Here is a 24560-nt window from a genome sequence, read left to right on the forward strand (position 1 = left end):
GAGCCATAATTGGCCAAAGCCACCCTGGCTTTGGCCAATTATGGCTCTCCGTTTTTTGAAAGCTGTGATTGGCCAAGCATGCGGGTCATAGTGCATGCTTGGCCAATCATCAGCTAGCAATGCACTGCGACACGCCACTCGAATTTGACGCGAACGGCCCATAACGTTCGTAATTTGATGAACGCTCGAACATACGATGAGTTTGACTCGAACACGAAGCTCATCCCTAGTAGAGACATCCCCAAATAGACTTGGAGCTGTAATTGCAGAGAAAGGTAGTTCTATACAGTATTGACTGAATACAATTGTATGCCACACTTTTCACATATTTATTTGTAAAAAGTTTGAAAAAACATTTATCACTTTTCTTCCTTTTGACCTGTTACTTTACAACGGATGACATAAAAACTCATGCCAGCCCTCATGAAAATGCATGTTAAATACACATCAATGCACATACATTATCAATGCAATGGAATGCGTTTTTATGTGCAGTATGGTGTGAAAGGACCCTAAATGATGTATTAATGATTAAAAAGCTGCATTCATTGTCCTTTTTACCTGCCTAGATATAAACCTCCCTGTCCTGTTTTACAATATCAGAATTGTCAGTGTGGAATAAGCGTTGCTGGTTGGTGTACACCCGTGTCATAACATCGTACTTCTGCTCTTATATACTGCAGTTCTGGAATGGCTTTTTCACATAACAACATAAATTAGCGGGATTGCTTTAACGGCAATAAGTTATTGATTTTTCTGTACCATTGAGACAAAATGCCTCACTATATTCCCATTGGAAATGCCAGCTGCTGTAATGAATTATTTGAAGAACAAGCTACGGTGCTAGCCTGGACATTGCCCTTAGCTTTAGCAACAATCATTAGTGGCAAATGTATCATTTAATGCAAGAGTTATGTCCCTGACTGCTTCATAAAGTTTTGTTCCTGACCGCTGTTTTAATATTCATGTTTTGCTGTAGGGCATGGGAAGGCTATGGAAATCAATACACTTGTTTTATTAAAGAAAAATTAAGAGCTAGGAGAAAATATAACCCTGTAGTCTTGTATTGTTAACATTACTGAACAGTAAGGCCGCGTACACACGATCGGTTAAAGGGTTTGTAAAGGATTTTTTTTTATCTTAATAGCTTCCTTTACCTTAATGCAGTGCTGTTTTCATGTCCTCATTGTTCGTTTTTGCTCTCAAGTTGCTGTAATTCTTCTCTGATCTCCACACTTCCTGGTTGTCTGTTTCCTGATGACCACAGTACTGGGAGATTTCTCTCTGTGGTCACTAATCAAGGAGGTGTGATTACTGTGTGTCTAAAACCCCTCAGCACCAATCAGTTTCTTAGCAAAAGCATCAAATCATATTTGACCAAATCATTAAAGGTTATTTTCACAACAGTAAAATTGCTTCCTGAATGGCATATAGTCATTTCCATGTATTTTTAATTATGATTTCTATTAAGCTTATTTAGTAAGACACTGTAAAGAACAACAATTATACAGAGTTCAGTAACCTATATCAATCTATTTCTCTTAAATGTGTAGATAATAGATATCTATGTTCCAAATAAAACCTGTGAGCGGGGTACAAAATAAAAGTAATAGACATACTCTTATAGTAATCTTTGATGAATCCTCTAATACGCCCTCTTCAGTATATCCCCTAATCTCTCCCTTCAGATAGAAGTGGCCTCTTCTTTGCTGTTTCTTTCTCCTTGTTGCTGATGAGGATTTACTGTATTTATGACTTCTCTATGGATGGCACTCAAGTTCATTTTAGAGACCTCCAAAAGATTATGCAACTCTCAGGCCCCGTACACACGAGAGGATCTATCCGCTGGAATTTATCCGCGGATCACTTTCAGCGGATAGATCCGCTGGCGTGTACAACCCAGCGGATATTTATCCGCGGATATTTTTCGGGCCGATGGTTTTCCAGCGGATCAAAATTTCTTAGCATGCTAAGAAATCGATCCGCTGGAATCCAGTCCAGCGGATTGATCCGATGGTCTGTACAGACTCACCGGATCAATCCATCCGATTCCCTCCCTCGCATGCGTCGTAATGATTCGACGCATGCGCGGAAGTCCTTATATTACAGCGTCGTGCACGTCGCCGCGTCATCATCGCGGCGACACGTCACCGCGGAGGGAATTCCGCGCGGATTTTGATCTGATGGTTAGTACAACCATCAGATCAAAATCCGCCAGAGGATAAATCCTCTTGTGTGTACTAGGCCTCAGACAGGAGATAGTTTCTGACATTGACAGTATATGTAGCTTGTCCACAGTGACCATGTTATCAATGCCATGGCATAGATCATGTGATCAATGGGGTATGCTTACTCACTGCATATAAAATATGCATTTAAATAGACTACAATCAAAATTCAGGTTCACTTTAAACAGTTGCGGTGGATGTGTAGGGTTATTAGAATGTAGCGCTAGTGCCCACAGGAGCAGTTTGGTATGATGGGTAAACCGCACTGTCCTCTCTGACTCACCTGGTTATAAAATTTAAAGGTTGCACACACCTCTAGAACTTAAGTATTAGTATGCCATCACGCTATATTGGTACACAGGAAATAAGCCACAGGCTGGTTGATGTTAAATACCGTATTTATCGGCGTATAACGTGCACTTTTTCCCCCTTAAAATCAGGGGGAAATCGTGGGTGCGCGTTATACGCCGATCCCCGCTTTCTCTGAGCACCGCCGTGAAAGACCGCCCGCAGCCACGCGAGAGGAGCCGTACACACCGGAAATCCGGCTCTGCACAGCTCGACCAAGGCACCAAACTCAAACACCCCGGCAGACGGAAGCGACGGACACCGACAAGGCTGGACGGACCGGCAGACGGACGCGACAGACACCGACAAGGCTGGACGGACCACGCGCAAGGCCGCAGAGGGACGCCGGACAAGGCCGCCAATGGACGCCAGGCAAGACAGCAGACGGACACCGACAAGGCTGGACGGACCCCGCGCAAGGCCGCAGACGGACGCCGCACAAGGCCGCCGATGGACGCCGACAGCAGACGGACACCAACAAGGCTGAGCATCCAAAATTTTATTTTTTTCCTAAACTTCCCTTCCAAGCTTGGGGTGCGCGTTATACGCCGGCGCGCGGTATACGCTGATAAATACGGTACATGCCCTCAATATGGAGGCTACCTTGCCAGAGGGGGACCCCCTAGAAAACCACATTATCGCCTTGATGAGAACAGAGGACTTTTCCCAGGGGACCTTTTGGGACTTGGAAGCCCCCTTTAGAAATAAAGGGGCCCCAGATACCTCCCCCTCATATGCTGTATACCCCTACTCCCGCACCAAAAAATGTAAAGTAAATAAGGACAAAGAAAATTTTGACTAGTCTTTAAAAAAATAACTCACAATGTACATCCATGTTGTTAAGCAATGTAGTTTCCAGGGCAACCATCATGTCCAATGTCAAAAGAAAGTAACTTGCCACACACATCTGGGCAAGTCGCTTCATTCTCTCCTAATGAAAGGCTAAAGCCCTGTACACACGATCGGTTTGTCCGATGAAAACAGACCGTTTTCATTGGACAAACCGATCGTGTGTGGGCCCCATCGGTTTGTTTTCCATCGGTGAAAAAAAATAGAACATGTTTTAAATTTTTCCTATGGATAAAAAAACGATCGTCTGTGTGGAAGTCCTTCGGTCAAAAATCCATGCATGCTCAGAATCAAGTCGACGCATACTCGGAAGCATTGAACTTTTCAGCACTTCGTAGTGTTTTACGTCACCATGTTTGGACACGGTCAGATTTTTGACTGATGGTGTGTAGGCAAGACTGATGAAAGTCAGCTTCATCGGATATCCGACGAAAAAATCCATCGGATTAGATTCCATCAGATATCCGATCGTGTGTACAGGGCTTAACACTGGATACAAAAGGGAAGCTCCTGGGTGATGTCATTCACATGTGTTATATGGGGTCCCCCTTATTATTAAAGAGGGCTTCCAGATTCCAAACAGCCCCCTGACCGCAGACCCCTATAACCATCAGGTCAGGTTTGTGGGGAAGAGATCCTTGTCCTCTCCTCATTTATATGGGTGCTTTGCCAGGTACTCCATGTTAAGGGCATGTGACCTTGTATGGTTCAGGAGGGGGGCTGGACATTCAATACCCCCTTTTCCTAGCCTGCCAGGCTACATGTTTGCATAATGGTTTACTATCAGGGGGACCCTTAACGCGTATGCGTTCGCTTCTGCGCGCAAACTCGGCGGGACGGGACGGCCTGGCTTCATCCAAACGGCCAAACAGCCAAAGTTTGGTCTGAACCTTAAGCTTATCTGCAGGTTTAACACATACTAATGCTAACACAACATTTTGGTACACTTAAAGGGGTTGTAAAGGTAAAAAAAAAATTCCTTAAATAGCTTCCTTTACCTTAGTGCAGTCCTCCTTCACTTACCTCATCCTTCCATTTTGCTTTTAAATGTCCTTATTTCTTCTGAGAAATCCTAACTTCCTGTTCAGATACTGGTGTGGAGAAAGCCTCTTGAGGGGGGAGGGGGCGAGCAGGAGTGTCAGGACATTCTCTACTTTGCAGATAGAGAAAGGAGCTGTGTTTTATTGGGCGTCCTGACACTCCTGCTCGCCCCCTCCCCCCTCAAGAGGCTTTCTCCACACCAGGGAGAAAGCCTCACATTACTGTGTGTAGTTACAGACAGAATAACAGGAAGTGAGGATTTCTCAGAAGAAATAAGGACATTTAAAAGCAAAATGGAAGGATGAGGTAAGTGAAGGAGGACTGCACTAAGGTAAAGGAAGCTATTTAGGGGGGGAAAAAATCCTTTACAACCCCTTTAACACACACTGTAATATTCCAAAAGGCACTTGGTTCTCTATTTTGTGTCCTGATATTTCTTTACAATGTCTGATATTGATCCTGGGTGGTTGCTGGGTGAAGTACTGTACACTTACTGTATAATTTAATGTAGTGTCCTGTGCTTAAGATCTGGAGAAGGTAGTTATTGTCATTGACACAGAAAATAATTCCTGCCTGTTATTCTTGCAACTTGTGATAAATTGCACATTTCAGGGTCATACTGCTTTCACTGGAGGATTTGCTGTATTTTTAAATGATAATAAATTATATGTAGCTTGTGGCACATAGAAAGAAAGTGACAGAAATAGTGGGATACACAGAAACAACCTGTTTCATACGCTAGGCTAGATCCTGACATTCTGATAAAAAAAGAAAAAAAGAATCCGACAACTCAACTGTCATAGTTTTGCCTTAAAGTGGTTGTAACCCTAAAAAAATAAAAATAAATCATGTTCCTTTAAAGCAGGATATACAGCATAGTGCTTGTAATTTGTTCCTCTATATGCTGTAAAATACCTGGTTGATCCGGCCAGTTCCTGTGTCCCCCTTAGTATGCTCACCACGGTAATCATGGCTGCTGATCCACGGTCCATTTACGTGTCTCCATCATCTCGCTGTCTCTCCTCTCACCCCCTCCCTCCCTGCCTGTCAGCTCGGGAGTCTGTGTGTAAGCCATCTCTTGCGCCCCCCTTCCCCTTTCCTCCTGCCGCTGTGGCTGTCAAATCACAAATCCTGGAATCCCCTCTGTTACAGAAAGATATACTGTGCAGTATCTGTGTTTCTAATATTATGCAGCAAAATACCTTATTTCAGAGTGCCGCTGGGCGCTCACGTGACTTGCTGACGCTCTCCTCCTCTCCAGTTGGAGTCTATAGCCCCCCGGAAGGAAAAAGGTTTGAAGATGGTCTGTCCCCACACAATGGGGACAGCGGTGACATCGCAGGCTTCTACTGCAGGTAAGTGGCACATAATGGGCTAATATGCGATGCACACCAACCCATTATGCTTTTACTTTGCAGGGAACAAAGAGAAAGTAAAACCCATCAGGGTTTGCTTCCTCTTTGACACGTTAATGTAAATGTACAGAAAGAGTAAAAGAATACCAGGTGAGCCTGCAATGGAAACGATGGGGTAGATTCACATAGGGAGCGCGTATTTCTGTGCGGGCGTAACGTATCCTATTTACGTTACGCCTCCGCAACTTTGACAGGCAAGTGCAGTATTCACAAAGCATAGTTGCAGCGGCGTAGCGTAAATAGGACGGCGTAAGCCCGCCTAATTCAAATGTGGAAGATGTGGGCGCGTTTAATGTAAATTTATTGTGACCCCACGTAAATGACGCTTTTTACGAACGGCGCATGCGCCGTCTGTGAAAGTATCCCAGTGCGCATGCTCCAAATTAACCCGCAAAAGGCCAATGCTTTTGACGTGAACGTAAATGACGCACAGCCCTATTCGCAAACGACTTACGCAAATGGCGTAATCAACGTTAAAAAATTTGACGCGGTCCCGACGTCCGTACTTAACATTGGCTGTGCCTCATATAACAGGGGTAACTTTATGCCGGAAAAAGCCTTGCGTAAACGGCGTATCTGTACTGCGACGGCTGGGCGTACGTTCGTGAATAGGCGTATCTAGCTGATTTACATATTCTAGGTGTAAATCAGCGTACACGCCCCTAGCGGCCAGCGTAAATATGCAGTTAAGATACGACGGCGTAAGAGACTTACGTTGGTCGTATCTTAGACAAATTCTGGCGTATCTGATTCTTTGAATCAGGCGCCAAGATACGACGCCTCACACTCAGAGATACGACGGCATATCTGGAGATACGCCGTCGTATCTCCTACCTGAATCTGGCCCTATAAGCTGCCGGGCATTAATCAGGCAGAGTTCAGCATTATTTTTCAGGATACTAGTTCATCCATACGACTACGAAATGCCTTGATCATGTGCCTGTCAGTGTCATGGGCACAGTAGCCAGGGAGGGAGTGCCCTACGGATACTCTGACCTCAGTACCAGGCTCTGACAGATTCATATACTTGTTTCTGACAAGTACATGAATTGGGTGCAAGCACCAACAATTTCGGTAGGGAAGCCCAACGGAATTCCAAAGGAGGTCTTCAACACCCCTAAATATTCAATGGGGGGGTTAGATATACTGTACATTATTATTGGATGTTGTCATACATAATCCTGCAAATGGAATGCAGATGGAAAGGAATGAATGAGTAAATAGTTGACTTTGGTGTTCAAATACAGATGCATTTCTAACAAGCTGAAAAAGCATTCACATATGAGCAATTCATCTGTAAATCCCAAAAAGTTGGATTCACAGCTATGCAAATTCATAATGAAGCAGCTGGATCATTATTTTCAACATGACAGATCTGTTTGGAAAGTGAGATACTTTAACTGAGAAATCGCTAAATATAAAATGTGATAGATTACACTTTGAGTTTTGTTTAATAAAACGTGTAATTACTTTTGTTTTATACAGAATAAGGGTTTATGACAGTTGACAGTTCACAATGTATTTAAATCTTGGATTAATATGCAGGGATGCACCTAGCCACAGACTGAGTGAAGGCCAACCTATGGCCCAAAAGTGGTTGTAGTAACTTGTCCACCCACCACCACACCATTTAGACACACACAACTCTAAATCCCTGTACACACGATCGGTTAGTCTGATGAAAACAGACCAATGGACCGTTTTCATCGGACAAACCGATCGTGTGTGGGCCCCATCAGTTTGTTTTCCATCGGTGAAAAAAAATAGAACATGTTTTAACATTTTCCTATGGATAAAAAAACGATCGTTTGTGTGGAACTCCATCGGAGAAAAATCCATGCATGCTCAGAATCAAGTCAACGCATGCTCGGAAGCATTGAACTTAATTTTTCTCAGCACGTCATAGTGTTTTACGTCACCGCGTGGGACAAGGTCGGATTTTTGACTGATGGTGTGTAGGCAAGACTGATGAAAGTCAGCTTCATCGGATATCCGACGAAAAAATCCATCGGATTAGATTCCATCAGATATCCGATCATGTGTACAGGGCATAACTCCACTTTTGTTGAGATTAAAACATTCCGCTCTAGGTGATCTATGTACATTGCAAGGATTTTAACACATCCTACCTTTTGTTATTCTGAAGAAATCCATGTGTGTTTGTCTGTGTCCATGTAGGAAAGTGAGTCTAATGGGAGTGGTTTCATAATTATCAACCAGCTGTGCAAATGCGGAGCACTAATGAGAAAAGCTGCTGGGCCTGCATCCCTTTAGACGTGATTTCTTATTGGGAATATCTGACCAAAAATGAAACTTTAGTTGCAGAAAGTGCTTGGAATCTCACTTGTATCTGATGCCGCGTACACACGATCGTTTTTTGGCATGAAAAAAAAACGTTATTTTCAGCATGTCCAAAAAATGACGTTTTTCCAACTTCATCATTAAAAACAATGTTGCCCACACACCATCGTTTTTGAAAAATGATGAACAAAGCGCGGTGACCTACAACACGTACGACGGCACTCTAAAGGGGAAGTTCTATTCGCCTTTGGGCTGCTTTTAGCTGATTCCTTGTTAGTAAAAGACGATTCGTGCTTTTCTGTCTGTTACAGTGTGATGAATGTGCTTACTCCATTATGAATGGTAGTTTTACCAGAACGAGCGCTCCTGTCTCATAACTTGCTTTTGGGCATGCGCGGGTTTAAAACGTCGTTTTTGCCCACACACGATCATTTTTAACAACACGAAAAACAAATTTTTTAAAAACGGCGTGAAAAAATGCAGCATGTTCGAATTTTTTTTTTGTCGTTTTTCAGAAGCCGAAAAACGATGTGAAGCCCACACACGATCATTTTAAATGCCGAAAAACGATCGTGTGTACGCGGCATTAGTGTAGACTTCTGGAAACATCAGTGAACCAATCACACAAGCAGGAAATGGTGTTTCTGGGGGGCGTTCTGTACACATTCTGTGTACAGAACACCTCCAGGTAGCCATATTGCATTGCATTTTCAGAAAATTACAGTGGCTGCAGATTGAAAATGTTATATTATTTATTCTTTATTTGCAAAAAAAATTCCCACGAAAGTGGAGTTACCCTTAAGTTAAACTTGCACTTTTAAGGCCAACAAACACAGCACAAAGGTTTATATGTATATGTTTATATGTATAATACCTCTAGGACTTGGAGGTTTTAGAGAAGAGTGTGTGGGCCATTTTCCATTTGTAAATCAATAGCATAGCTCCCAACTGTCCCTGATTTGGAACATTGTCCCTCTTTCCTCCTCCTTTGTCCCTCATTTTGGTCTGATCTATATAGTTGTATATAAAATGCACTACTTATCTATCAAAAAGTGTTTCCCAGTGCTAAACCTTTCTTTCAATTTCTAAATTGATGCATTTGTAAATTCTAAAAGCCAGTATAAAGGAATATTAGTGATAAAACAGCACTTGTGGGTTTAACCAATAATTTTTTTTATGCAATTCTCCTTTAATGGGTGTGTTCTATGCCTGCAGACTTTTGCTAATATGTGTCCCACATTCCCATCTCACAAAGTTGGGAGGTATGTCAATAGGGGTAGTACTTTGTTATATTATTTTGATCTTTGCTTCCTATAAACTTCTTGAGAGCATTGTATGAAAGTTGTCAATGGGAAAATATTTTTATTTACATTATACATACAGTATAGTCAAATAAGTAAATTTTTCCAGGGTTTTTACTTTTACATCACAAAGAAAATAAATCCAATAACAAGCAAAGGTTTGATGCAAGGGAACCACATTTGAACACAGAAATAGTAGGATGTATTTATCTTCCAACACTCTACCTATTCATCTTCAACCGTAAAGGAGAAGTAAAGCCAAAGCTCATTTTTCCTGTACTTTTCCCGTGGAAGACGGGAGTGCTGAAGCCCTCTGTCAGCTGACGTAACAGAGCCGGTCCAGGTTCGGAAAAGACCGTGACCATATGGTTGGGATCCACCCAAATGCCTGGATAGAGTAAGGGAGGGTTATAACCCCTGTAAAGTTATTTGTCCCAATGGGGAGATTTACCTAAGGTTCTTTGTTCCATAGCCAAAACAGGAAGTGAGAGGAAATTCCTGCAAATTAAGGGAATGTCTTGAGGCCCCCAGGTTATCAGAGCTAGTGTTCCCATTGGATGATTTCCCCTTTATTACTTTTCTGGGGACAACCCAAAATTTTGGACTTTCTGTTAAGCCTCGTACACACGACCGAGAAACTCGATGGTCGAAACACATCGTTTTGCTCGTCGAGTTCCTTGTTAGGCTGTCGAGGATCTTGGCAAGCCAAATTTCTCCATTCCCGTCGAGGAAAAAGAGAACATGCTCTATTTTTGGCTCGACGAGATCCTCGACAGTTTCCTCGTCGAAAAATGTACACACGACCGGTTTCCTCGGCAAAAAAAAAAAACAGCAAGTTTCTTGCTGGTTTTTGCCGAGAAACTCGGTTGTGTGTACGAGGCTTCACTTTGACTTTCAATGATAATGGTAAACAGGACAAATAGAGAAAGTGAATCTCCCTAACTGGAGTACAGACAGCAATAGACGTGACAGATGTTCTAATCCCTTTCCACTCTATCCAAAAAAAAAAAAAAGTTTTGCCTTTAGTTACACTTTAACCCCTTCACGAAACACAGGGATGTGGAAGCGAACAATCGAGTCATGTGATCGCTGTGATTGGCTGTGATCGGAAAGCTCCCAATCGCTGGTTGCACCGGGATCTTTCTGGTAACCCCCGGCTACCGTGCAGAGAGCGTGCTCTCAGCACCGTAAATGTTTTACAGAGGCTTGGCACATACGCTCAGTATGATGGCCCAGACTCCGATAGGGCCGCATATATGTGTGTTCAGCCGACGTAAAGAGTTTTTTTTTTTTAGATGTGTTTTCACACCAGTGGATACAACATATTTGCTAGGCAATGCCAGGTATCTATGGATATGACCACAGTGTATGACATCATAATAGCCAAGCAGTGTAATACAAGTAAACTATTGATAGGTATTTGGGGGTGATAAATAGAGGGCAAGTAATACATTTTGTTTTATAATATGTTATTGCTAAAACAAATACCCGACGACTATAGTACTGGCTGCGTTTTTTTTTTTTTGTCTTGACAGATTTTGATGCTGCTGATTATATGTAATTCGCTTCACTTCCTCCTCTGGGAGAGTTATTGAATTGATAACAATAACCATCTTTGCAACTCAAATCACATGGTGGAATAAAGCAGTGCTGTCAGAAGTATACAAACTCATACGGAGAGAGAAATCTATGGCACTTATCGAGTGTAGGTACAGGTTTGACTGCTATGACAGCATGTCTGAATGAATGGGAGGCAACTTCTGAAAGGGAGAAAAAGCGCTAATTGGAGTGGCATATTTCTCAAGCAGCTACTATATGTTTCTACAATAATTTTGCAAATGTTGTCATCTCATTACACTCCATTTCCAGAACAGCAGTTAAATCTAGGAAAAGGAGAAGACTCGTTCTCCCCTGAGAGTGGGAGGAAAATGTAATGAGATCTGCCCTTAGTCTTTGTAATTTGTCTCTCAGATGTGGCATGATGTTTAAGAAGAACTCCAGGCAAAACACCAACTGCATTAGCTACTATGCAACGTGAAAAGCTTTTTTTTTCTTCATCTGCTCTTTTGAATGCTCTGCTTGAGAGAAAATAGTGAGTAGGCGAAACTGTAATCAGTGCTGCCAGCAGCCCTCTCCCTTTGTTAAAGTGAACAGCTTGTTTCAAAAACTTTGCAGTAACTTTACATAATACATAAAAAAAAAATGCAAAGAAAAATAATGCTGTACAGCACAGAACTCATGTAATAGTGTTCCAGGTTCTGAGATTTGTTATTTGACTCTCCAGTGCTGCACCAACCAACATGTAGTAAAAGAAACAATGTTGGGTGGGAACAGAGCAGGTCTTCATATCAGTAAAGCTGTGACCAAACGTTTTGAGAATGGCACAAATATTAAAGTGGTTGTAAACTCAACCACACAACTTGCTCCTACAGGTAAGCCTAGATTAAGGCTTACCTGTAGGTGCAAGAAATATCTCCTAAACCTGCACGGTTTAGGAGATATTTACTATAATGACAATTGCTGATGTCTACGGCGCATGCGCGCTGTAGACAATGACGCAGGTGCACTGAGTGTGCCATTTTTCTGAATGGCCTAACCTGCCGCTCCTGTGCGCATGCGAGGGAGTGACGTCATCGCCGCTCTGCCCAATCACAGCGCCGGAGCGGCAAAAACAGGAAGAAGATGCAAGGGGACATGGCGGTGGCGGCGGAGGGGAACGAGGAGGACTTTGGTGGCTTCGATCTCATAATGAGCTAGTATGCTATGCCATTATGCCTTTCTTGCAGGTTTATTTTTTCCCTGTTTTTCGGGGGGGGGGGGGGGTTTAGTTCCTCTTTAATGCCACAGTTGCATTTGTACACCAAAGCCCCCAGACCTCCGCAGAGAGACAATTACAGGCAAACCTTGTTTCTTCTTTACACAAGGCCCGGGTACAACCCATCTTAGGCTTTTATTATCGACCCGAGGTATGGATCCGTTTATAGCTCCTAGGCCTCCACAGAAGACCATTGAAAGAGCTTTTTCTTCTTAGCACATGTTCAACGTGACCAACCACCTTAGACACTGGAGAAAAAACTGAGATACTCTCCATTTGGGAGGGGTATAACGTTTGCGCAAACCAATTACTATACGCTTATTGCGATTTTTTTGACAAAAATATGTAGAAGAATACGTATCGGACTAAACTAAAAAAATATATATTTTTTTAAATGGGATATTTATTATAGCAAAAAGTAAAAAATATTGTGTTTTTTTCAAAATTGTCGCTCTGATTTTGTTTATAGCGCAAAAAATAAAAACCGCACAGGTGATCAAATACCACCAAAATAAAGCTCTATTTGTGGGAAAAAAAGGACGTCAATTTTGTTTGGGAGCCACGTCGCACGACCGTGCAATTGTCATTGAAATAGTGACAGTGCCGAAAGCTGAAATTTCACCTGGGCAGGAAAGGGGGTATATGTGCCCTGTAAGCAAGTGGTTAATTATCTCCTGAAGAAGCACATAGTCGCAAAACATGTTGAGCTAGATCAAACCATCCCAGGTTGTGGCAATGCTTGATCATGCAGTGCTCTCAAGGGCACCAGCTCCTATGTATTACCATCATTAGTTGGGGGACTTAGACAATGTTTGGGGTAGGAATTCAAAGTTGATATTTTATATACATCTTATTAGTACTAATAATCATGTTTTTATGTTTAATGGTGAATAAAGTACATAATTTTAAAACGTTTGTAGTATTGGTACCTATAAAGTAAATTTTCTCCTTTAAATCTTATTCTAACATCTCCGAAACTGTCTGGGGGGTTCATCTGACACAATTAGGACAGGTTCTCTCATAGCTGTGAACATCACCACCTATTATTAAGCATGAAACTGTATCATTGTTTATATGTTGATGATTTTTTTTTTTTGTCAAAGCTAGGAGGATGGCATGCTCTAAGGCCTCGTACACACGATAGGTTAACCAGAGGACACCGGTCTGAAGGACCGTTGTCCTAGGTTAACCGATGAAGCTGACTGATGGTCCGTCGTGCGTACACACCATCAGTTAAAAAACTGATCGTGTCAGAACGCGGTGACGTAAAACACAACGGCGTGCTGAAAAAAACGAAGTTCAATGCTTCCAAGCATGCGTCGACTTGATTCTGAGCATGTGCGGGTTTTTAACCGATGGTTTTGCATACTAACAATCGGTTTTGACCTATCGGTTAGCAATCCATTGGTTAAATTTTAAAGCAAGTTGCCATTTTTTTAACCTAAGGTTAAATAACCTATGGGGCCTACACACGATCGTTTTGGACCGATGAAAACGGTCCTTCAGACCGTTGTCCTCTGGTTAACCTATTGTGTGTACGAGGCCTAACTTATTCCTAGCGATAAAAGAAAGGCTCCTTAGCAAATATTTATTCTAATCTCTAATATACTGAAACTTTAATACTGTCCTTAGGGCCCTTCTTTTCCCAGTGTAAATAGGTACAGTATAAGTTGATCCATGTTACATTGATGTCAGTCATGTTGCTGCATAAACTGACATAATTGCTACTATTTGCAGACATTGCAGTACATGAATATCACTTTCTACACGGGTCATTGGGCTCATAGTCAGCTGTGACAGTTGTACGGTCATTACAGCTGCTAACGGGTGAAGGTTGCTCTGTGTGGCCTATGCAGCACTTTACCAGAGCTGGTAAGGTACACTGTCAGGCCTTGTACACACTACCAGTTTCCTCGGCAGAATCCATCAAGAAACTTGGTGGGAGAGTTTTTTTGACGAGGAAACTGGTCGTGTGTACATTGTTCATCAAGGAAACTGTCGAGGAACTCGTCGAGCCAAAAAAAGAGCATGTTCACTTTTTCCTCAACGGGAATGGAGAAAATTGGCTCGTCAAGTTCCTCGACAAGCCTAACAAGAACTCGACGAGGAAAACGATGTGTTTCGCCCGCCGAGTTCTTCGGTCGTGTGTACGAGGCCTAAGTCCTAAATTAATGTGTCCGGTAAACTTGGATCATGACCTTATTAAAATTACAATAGCATGCTATTAAAATGTTTTTTCACTGAAATGTTGTGTTTACATGCAGAGGGGAAAAAATTATTTGATCCACCGCAGATTTTATAAGTTTGCCCACTTACAAAGAAATGAAGGGTCTATAGTTTTTTTTATCGTATGTGTATTCTAGATGATAGAGACAGGGCGCGAGCACTGCTGTAGGCGATAACCACTTGGCCCACTCGCTGTCACTTTACTATATTTAATATATCAGTCAAGTCATTGTTACGCTGTTTATACTACCAATAAAAACATTTTCAAACCTAAATGATAGAGACAGAATATCAACCAAAAATCCAGAAAAAACACATGATACGAATGTTAAAAATCGAGTTGCAGTGCAGTGAGTGAAATACGTTTTTGATCTCCAAGCAAAACATGACTTAGTACTTGGTGGAGAAACCCTTGTTGGCAAGCACAGAGGTCAGATGTTTCTTGTAGTTAGTGACCAGGTTTGCACACATCTCAGGAGGGATTTTGGTCCACTCTGTATTACAGATCTTTTCTAAATCATTAAGGTTTCTTGGCTGTGGCTTGGCAACTTGAAGTTTCAGCTCCCTCCATAACATTTCTATAGGATTAAGGTCTGGAGACTGGCTAGGTCACTCCATGACCTTAATGTGCTTCTTCTTGAGCCACTCCTTTGTAGCCTTGGTTGTATGATTTGGGTCATTGTCATGCTGAAAGACCCATCCATGACCCATCTTCGATGTTCTGGCTGAGGGAAGAAGGTTCTCATCCAAGATGTTACAATACATGGCCTCATCCATTGGCCCCTCAATGCGCCAAAGTTGGTTTGTACCTTTAGCAGAGAAACAGCCCCAAAGCATAATGTTTCCACCTCCATGCTTGACTGTAGGGATGGTGTTCTTAGGGTCATAGTCAGCATTTTTCTTCCTCCAAACACAGCGAGTCTCCCTCAAGAAGGTGCATGTACAGTCATGCCAATGAACATCTAAATTATTAAGAAAAGGATTGGGAGAAAGTGCTGTGGTCAGATGAGACCAAAATTGAGCTCTTTGGCATTAACTCAAAGAAAAATGCTGACTATGACCCTAAGAACACCATCCCTACAGTCAAGCATGGAGGTGGAAGCATTATGCTTTGGAGCTGTTTCTCTGCTAAAGGTGCAGACCGACTTTGCCGAATTGAGGTTGTGGAGTGGCCTAGTCAGTCTCCAGACCTTAAAACTTAATTTATAGAAAATGTATGGAGGGAGTTGAAACTTCAAGTTGCCAAGAGAAAGCCAAGAACCCTTATGGATTTAGAGATGATCTGTAAAGAAGTGGACCAAAATCCCTCCTGAGATGTGTGCAAACCTGGTCACCAACTACAAGAAATGTCTTACCTCTGTGCTTGCCATTAAGGGTTTCTTCACCAAGTTCTAAGGCCTTGTACACACGGTCGGACCAAACCGATGAGACTGGTCCGTCGGTTCGTTTTCAGCGGTTCACCTCTGAAGTGGCCTGACGGCCTGATATGTGTACACACCATCAGTCCAAAATCCGAGCGGGTCAGAACACGGTGACATAAAACACACGACGTGCTGAATAAAACGAAGTTCAATGCTTCCAAGCATTCGTCGACTTGATTCTGAGCATGCGCGGGTTTTGAACCAATGCTTTTCTGTACTAACCATCGGTTTGGTCCGATCGCCCAGCGGTTCGGTTTTGAAGCATGTTTAGAAATTTTGGACCGAAGGAAACCAGACCGCTAGCCTATACACACGGTCGGTTTGGTCCGATGAACTTCGGTTCATTCTCAGCGGACCAAACCGACCGTGTGTACGAGGCCTTAGTCATGTTTTGCTTGGGGATCAAATACTTATTTTACTCACTGAACTGCAACTTAATTTATAGCATTTGTTTTATTTATTTTTACTGGATTTTTGGTTGATATTCTGTCTCTATTACTTAAAATACAAGTATGATAATAGAGCCTTCATTTCATTGTAAGTGGGCAAACTTAAAAAATCTGCCGGGAATCAAATACTTTTTTTCCCAACTGTATACATACTACAACAACCTTCAACAATAACAGCTGAAAATGTTCTCTTCTAGGGGAGCAACATCCGTTGTATACAGATGCAGACAAAAAGGAACTCAGAAGCCTTTTGCTGTCAAGATGTTGAAGAAAACTGTAAGTTGACAATTTCTTTGTATGGATAATTACTCATAATTATTTCTATAAGATGCATAAAGTAAAATGAGATAGTAAATATTTTTTCACTTTCACCAAATTTTTTATTAAAGTAGTTAAACATTTAGATCATAACATGAATGAACAGGTAGATATGGGTAATGCAGTCACAAGGACTACAGCCACCATTATCATAATTCAGTTTATAAGCATAATGAAAAATCCGTAAATATTCAGATTAGTAAGCAAGCAATGTAAATGTGATCTGTGACAAAATTTTAGGGGTTTTGGTGGCTAACCAGAAACTGACCAAGATGTGGTGCCAAGTACAGGTGGATAGTAGAATCTGTTCCATGATGAAAATTAGAAAAGATATAAAGGAATCTAAGAATAAAAGAAAAGACAGGGGAGAAGAACAAGTTTATTGATGACATCCAAATCAGGACCTTGAGGCCCAACACCTACAGAGAGGTATAACTTGCTTTAAACATTGAAGGGTGAGCATACTGAATCCACAGAGCCAATACCTTAAAGCGGAGGTCCGCCTACAAAAATAAAAAAGCCAGCAGCTACAAATACAGCAGCTGCTGACTTTTAATAAATAGACACTTACCTGTCCAGGGTGCCTGTGATCTCGGCTGCCCCCCGCCATCCTCATTGAGAGATCCAGGAAGTGAAGTGTTGCGGCTTCACTTCCCGGTTCCCTACTGCGTATGTGCGAGTCGCGCTGCGCATCCTTACTGGTCCCTGGTATCTTCTGGGACCAGTGTGTTTCCCAGAAAACAGCGGGGGGGACGGGAAAGAGCATGACTCCCATGGGAGTCTATGCCCAGAAGTGGATGCAAATACCTGTATTATACAGGTATCTGCACTCCCTCCCCCCTGAAAGGTGCCAAATGTGACACCGGAGGGGGGGAGGGTTCAGAAAAGCGGAGGTTCACTTTTTGTGTGGACCTCCGCTTTAAGGAATTTCTTACGTGTGTCTAAAAAAATTTGAGTGAATTTTTATTGATGATAAAAGTGTTGACACGTTGGTGGATTTCCGCAAAGTGAGATAACTCTTTTTTGCGCACTTTTGCAATAGTCTGTTTTGTTAAAACAGGACATAGGTCACTATTTTGAATTGAGACTTGGTAAACCTTGGGGTTTAAAATGTAGTCACGTAGGAAATGCCAAGAGTCTCAGAGACTGCAAGAGCTTGAGAACCTTGGTCTAGAACAGACCTGGGCAAACTACGGCCCGCGGGCCGTATACGGCCCGGCGGACCTTTTAATCCGGCCCCCCCCCCCCCGCCGCCGCCGCCGAAATCGCCGCCGCCACGTTAATCACCGCGGCAGGGAACATTACAGACAGCGTTCGTTTGAACAGCTGTTTTCCCCGCCGTGCATAGACACTCCCCCTTGGACGGATCTGTCCAATCGCGAGCAAGGGGGAGTCACATAGACACTCCCCCTTGCTTGCGATTGGACAGATCCGTCCAAGGGGGAGTGTCTATGCGCGGCGGGAAAACAGCTGTTCAAACGAACGCTGTCTGTAATGTTCCCCGCCGCGGTGATAACAGTAGGCAGGGCCGGGCGCTACCATTTAGTGCAGGAGGGGGGCGCAACCAGCCAGTGTGTCACTCACTGTCACAGCACGGGGCCACTGGCAGCGGCACTTTACACATTGTGTGCCGACTGCCTGGCTGCCGAGTGCGCTCCTGGCTCCCTTTCCTCCTGTCACTTTGTGTGCTCGTCGCTCCCCCCCCCCCTATTCAGTTGGTCGTGCCGGTTCATTTCAGCGGCGTGAATTAACATTAATCGCAGCCACTGTGCCATCAATTGTCGCCACTGTGCCCAACACACGCAGCCACTGTGCCCATCACACGCAGCCACTGTGCCAATCACACGCAACCACTATGCCAATCACCAAACGCAGCCACTGTGCCAATCACACGCAGCCACTGTGCAATCAATTGTCGCCACTGTTCCCAAACGCAGCCACTGTGCCCATCAAACGCAGCCACCTTGCCAATCACACGCAGCCACTGTGCAATCATTTGTCGCCACTGTTCCCAAACGCAGCCACTGTGCCCATCAAACGCAGCCACTGTGCCAATCACACGCAGCCACTGTGCAATCAATTGTCGCCACTGTTCCCAAACGCAGCCACTGTGCCAATCACACGCAGCCACTGTGCCAATCACACGCAGCCACTGTGCCTATCAAATGCAGCCACTGTGCCCATCAAACGCAGCCACTGTGCCCATCAAACGCAGCCACTGTGCCAATCACACACAGCCACTGTGCAATCAATTGTCGCCACTGTTCCCAAACGCAGCCACTGTGCCAATCACACGCAGCCACTGTGCCAATCACACGCAGCCACTGTGCCAATCACACGCAGCCACTGTGCCCATCACACGCAGCCACTGTGCCCATCAAACGCAGCCACTGTACCCATCATACGCATCCACTGTGCCAATCACACGCAGCCACTGTGCCAATCACACGCAGCCACTGTGCCAATCACATGCAGCCACTGTGCCCATCAAAGGCAGCCACTGTGCCAATCACACGCAGCCACTGTGCATTCAATTGTCGCCACTGTTCCCAAACGCAGCCACTGTGCCCATCAAACGCAGCCACTGTGCCCATCACACGCAGCCACTGTGCCCATCAAACGCAGCCACTGTGCCCATCAAACGCAGCCACTGTGCCCATCACATGCAGCCACTGTGCCAATCACACGCAGCCACTGTGCCAATCACACGCAGCCACTGTGCCAATCACTTGCAGCCACTGTGCCAATCACATGCAGCCACTGTGCCCATTAAACGCAGCCACTTTGCCCATCAAACGCAGCCACTATGCCAATCACACGCAGCCACTGTGCAATCAATTGTCGCCACTGTTCCCAAACGCAGCCACTGTGCCCATCAAACGCAGCCACTGTGCCAATCACACGCAGCCACTGTGCAATCAATTGTCGCCACTGTTCCCAAACGCAGCCACTGTGCCCATCAAACGCAGCCACTGTGCCAATCACACGCAGCCACTGTGCAATCAATTGTCGCCACTGTTCCCAAACGCAGCCACTGTGCCAATCACACGCAGCCACTGCGCCAATCACACGCAGCCACTGTGCCAATCACACGCAGCCACTGTGCCCATCACACGCAGCCACTGTGCCCATCAAACGCAGCCACAGTGCCATCACATGCAGCCACTGTGCCAACACACACAGTCACTGTGCCATTAATTGTTGCCACTGTGCCCATCACACGCATCCACTGTGCCATCAATTGTCGCCACTGTGCCCATCAAACGCAACCACTGTGCCATCACACGCAGCCACTGTGCCATCACACGCAGCCACTGTTTAATCAATTGTTATTGATTAAACAGTGGCTGCCTGTCCCCAGCCTCTGTCCCCCTCCTGTGTCATGTCCCCAGCATCTGTCCCCCTCCTGTGTCATGTCTCCAGCGTCTGTCCCCCTCCTGTGTCATGTCCCCAGCCTCTGTCCCCCTCCGGTGTCATGTCCCCAGCCTCTGTCCCCCTCCGGTGTCATGTCCCCAGCCTCTGTCCCCCTCCTGTGTCATGTCCCCAGCCTCTGTCCCCCTCCGGTGTCATGTCCCCAGCCTCTGTCCCCCTCCTGTGTCATGTCCCCAGCCTCTGTCCCCCTCCTGTGTCATGTCCCCAGCCTCTGTCCCCCTCCTGTGTCATGTCCCCAGCCTCTGTCCCCCTCCTGTGTCATGTCCCCAGCCTCTGTCCCCCTCCTGTGTCATATCCCCAGCCTCTGTCCCCCTCCTGTGTCATGTCCCCAGCCTCGGTCCCCCTCCTGTGTGATGTCCCCAGCCTCTGTCCCCCTCCTGTGTCATGTCCCCAGCCTCTGTCCCCCTCCTGTGTCATGTCCCCAGCCTCTGTCCCCCTCCTGTGTCATGTCCCCAGCCTCTGTCCCCCTCCTGTGTCATGTCCCCAGCCTCTGTCCCCCTCCTGTGTCATGTCCCCAGCCTCTGTCCCCCTCCTGTGTCATGTCCCCAGCCTCTGTCCCCCTCCTGTGCCATGTCCCCAGCCTCTGTCCCCCTCCTGTGCCATGTCCCCAGCCTCTGTCCCCCTCCTGTGCCATGTCCCCATGTTTCTCATGTGGCCCCATCGAAAAAATAATTGCCCACCCCTGGTCTAGAACCTTGCAAACATGGGACAGGTCCATTATATGTGGAAAACATCTCCTAAGGTGGAACAGCCACAAAAGCACGTGCTAGAAAGAGATGGATGGAGGTACGCTTATTGGGACAAAACCATGTACCAGCTTCAATCGTCTTGAATGCAAATTCATTTGTGTTTATGTTAATAGAACAGAATAGGAGGCCATTGTTGACCAAATATCTCTAACTTTAGTGCACCAGAGTTGTTTAGTTGTGAGTAAAGAATGGACATCAATTTGGGGGAGAAAGCGAGATGTATGATAGTAGATATGTTCAAAAAGTGAGAGCTGGCTTGTGAGATCTTTGTTGTTGAATATGGTGGAAAGCCATTGATTTATTTGCAGGCATTGAAAACGTTCAAAAGATGGGGCATGGTACTTATCTCTAATTTCTGCCCAAGTATAAGTGGTGCAACTATTAAGGAGTGAGTAGGCGTAGTGAAATATGTGGAAAGCACCAGAAGAGTCTAGTTCTGGGAGAACAATGGATTGCCCAGAAGGGGTAGGAGAGGTAAATTCTGAAATATTTGTACTCCATATATTATGCCTTATTAGAGGACTCATGGAAGCTGGTCTAGACTTGAATGAGATCCAGGGAAGTGAGCAAGGGGAAACGGGTTGACATATAAAAGGGCCTGTTGCGTTGAGCACACAGGAATCAATGGGGTGATTTGTGCGCCTGTGAAGTATTTGACGAAATGGGGACTCCATGTCTGCCATGCCTCTTGTGTATAAACATTGTGTATTTTGAGATCCATTTTTTTTTATTGGACCAAATAAACTGTAGAAGATAGTTCTGGAAAGATTTCAGGGTGTATGATGGAAATAGGATTGGATGGGTGCGGAACAGGTAAAGGAGCTTTGGTAGGACTGTCATTGTTATGGCATTGAATGTCCCTATACATGATGGGTGGTATCGGGACCAGGAAGAGATCAACGTTTTTAGGCATTGGAAAGTTGGAGTGTAGTTAGTTGCATGGTACGAGCAGGTGAGGTGAATTTGGTATGCTACAACATTTCAATGTAAGTGCCCAGTGGTGCCCTGGAACTTTTAGGCCACATTCATATGGGACGTACATAATGCATGTCAGATTGTGTGCAGCTGCAGTGTCTGGGCAGCTGCTGCATCCAAATTGACAGCAACGGGACCACCTGCACAGGGATGCATACAACACCTGTGCATCCTCATGCAGGTAAACACGGCCCTCCATAGGCATATGGTTTTGTATTCTCTGTTTGAACGAAGCCGTACAGGTGAGACTTAAAATCATTTTTTAAGTGATTTACAATTGCCGCTTATTGATATTTTTCATATGGACTATCATATCTTTGGCAGCAGCCTATATTTTGTTACTTCCTCTATCTGATCGCTCTATGTATGTGAGAAATCAGGATTGTTTCTGCCCATAGCAGGCGGTTTCTTAGCTATGATTAAGGCCCTCTGAGGAAGAAAACAAATTGGCAATTTTTTAATGCTGTTACAGTAAAGGAAGAATTTGGAGGATTATGCCGTGCTGGATACTTGCTTTGCATGTGAAACAAAACAGTGGGTTCTCCTAACTGTCAACCCCTCAGCTGCTTATACTTACTGTACCTTCTAGTCGCACCCCTGCCTCTAAGTTCCCCCCCAGGAGTGAAATGAAGAAACCTAATATAAGTTCTAACTCCCTCCAGTTATAGCTTACCCTAAGGAATCTCAACCCACTCCATGTGAATGTGCTGACAACAGGTCACTTAGACACCCTCTACAACCAATTAGGAAGAAGGGAGCATGTGTTCTTTGTACCCAGAGGAACAGACATTTTATTTAGATTCTGATTGCCAGAGAGCGCAGTAGGGGAACAAAAGGTATAGAAGTATTTTTTCAAAGACCATTTTTTTTTAAAGACCATTTTAACATCATTTGATTTCCAATTATCCAATTTGTCTTCCTTAGGTATTCAACCTGAGCAATTTCTACGACTCATTGTTTCATGCCAATTACCCAGTGCTGTTAATTGCATTTAAATGTTCTGCTAAACTTAAAAGTGTTACTGTTTTACAGCGGGCACCAATTTTCCTCTATGCTTATCAATCTTGATTTTTTTTTTGGTTTGATTGTTGGTTAAATGCTTTTCTTTGAAAGAGTTGTCTGCCATAAAACCTTCGAACTACATTATGTGATTATGAGCAACGTCTAAAGCTTTACTAGTCTTTAGAATTTGGCATGTATAGATCTGCAAATCAAATAAATTACATAGAAGCAGCTTGTCTCTGTTTAGATTGCCTTTATTATCTCAACTGCTGAAAAACTGAAGATCTGTTCTGATTCTAAGGCTGTAAAATAATACCATGAAATGCAAAATGAAAAGCAGCTGGAGGCGTGATGGTTATAGAAACGATAAACATTGGACCTTAGGAAAAATTGTGCTTTTGTCCTCAAATCATTCTTGCTTGCTTTGGTTTGTAAGCTGACCAGCGCAATTGTAATTCTGATCTCACAGCAAGCTTGAAACAGAACGAGGATTGTACAGTATTATTCGTGTCCTTGGGCTGCACTAATCAGGAACTAAAAGCACTGTTTTCATCCGAATGGAGAGTATTCAGTTTATTTTTTTTATTTATTTTTTAGATTGCTAATTTAGCTAAGCATTATCTTTTTTACAGTTTATTCAATTATATGGAAGCTTGTTTTTTTTATATACCTGGAGTGAGATATTTTAATGTAAAAAATAAAATAAAATCAGAAAACATAATAGATTCTGAACTTAACATAATACATAACACATTCTGTATCATATTCCTGAGAATTGGTCTAATGGGGCTATGATTTAATATAATCGTGCACTGCAAAAATAATAGTTGTGTACATGGTGCACTGCTAAAATAAGCTTAATGCTTAAATATAAATGTGGTCATCATATTGATATTTCAAGAGGCATGCTTTTACATTGACAAGCCTTTTAGAGGGGTTTATCAAAGCTTTTCTGAAGATTGATACACTAAACAACACACCAGCTGTGTCCTGTTTTCACTCCGAGCAGCCAGTATACAGTACATCCCCGAAATCAAAGCATGGTTTTATGACTATTGTAGACCAAAGGCAGTACTGCACAAATTTATGGCAATAAGCATGTAGCCCAGTGGTATCGCATAGACAGCCCAATAGTAATGTATAGGCAGTTGAGCACTGGTAGCCCACCCAGACTACTCTGCCTACCTGCCTGATCTCCATTTTAGGGCATGGAATTAAAAAGCAGTGCAGCATCAGAAGGAGCACCTCCATCTTTCTCCAAACATGGTTATCTTTCTCTTCTGAATAACCAAGAGAAGGAGAAGAGAGCACAGCCTACCCTTCTCCCAGCTTCCTCCTCCTGATATTCATTGCAGTCAAAAGTCACATGAAACAGTTATCACATACTACAGTTCTTGACTAATGTGGCTATATCAGAGCAAGAAGAAGGTCCTGTTGCACTGCCCCCACAGGAGCCACTTTGTAGATTGGGTTCTCTGTAATTCTGCCTCGATTATGAGAACAAGCTTAGCCCCAATAACACACCAAGTTAAGCAAATGGATACTGCATCTCTACTAGGAGAAGAAATATAGATACCCTGCACACAGCTAAGGTTTGGCATCAAAAAAGCAAACATGAGACTGGTTAGTGGTAAATGAACCCAATATACTTGTATAAAAAAATGTTGTGATACTAAAAACACCCAGAAGT

The 24560-nt window shown here is 43.8% G+C and overlaps 1 protein-coding gene across 1 annotated transcript in view; it reads left to right on the forward strand.

Annotated features, from left to right (window-relative positions):
* The window catches only part of CAMK4 (calcium/calmodulin dependent protein kinase IV), a 263753-nt gene that overhangs the window by 115407 nt on the left and 123786 nt on the right, over positions 1 to 24560 (forward strand). Inside the window, exon 2 of the mRNA XM_040343331.1 lies at positions 16592 to 16670. Within this exon, the coding sequence (XP_040199265.1) occupies positions 16592 to 16670 (79 nt within the window). The remainder of the gene's footprint in view (positions 1 to 16591; positions 16671 to 24560) is intronic.

Source organism: Rana temporaria, chromosome 1, assembly GCF_905171775.1.
Source record: "Rana temporaria chromosome 1, aRanTem1.1, whole genome shotgun sequence".
In the NCBI taxonomy this organism is placed as follows: Eukaryota; Metazoa; Chordata; class Amphibia; order Anura; family Ranidae; genus Rana; species Rana temporaria.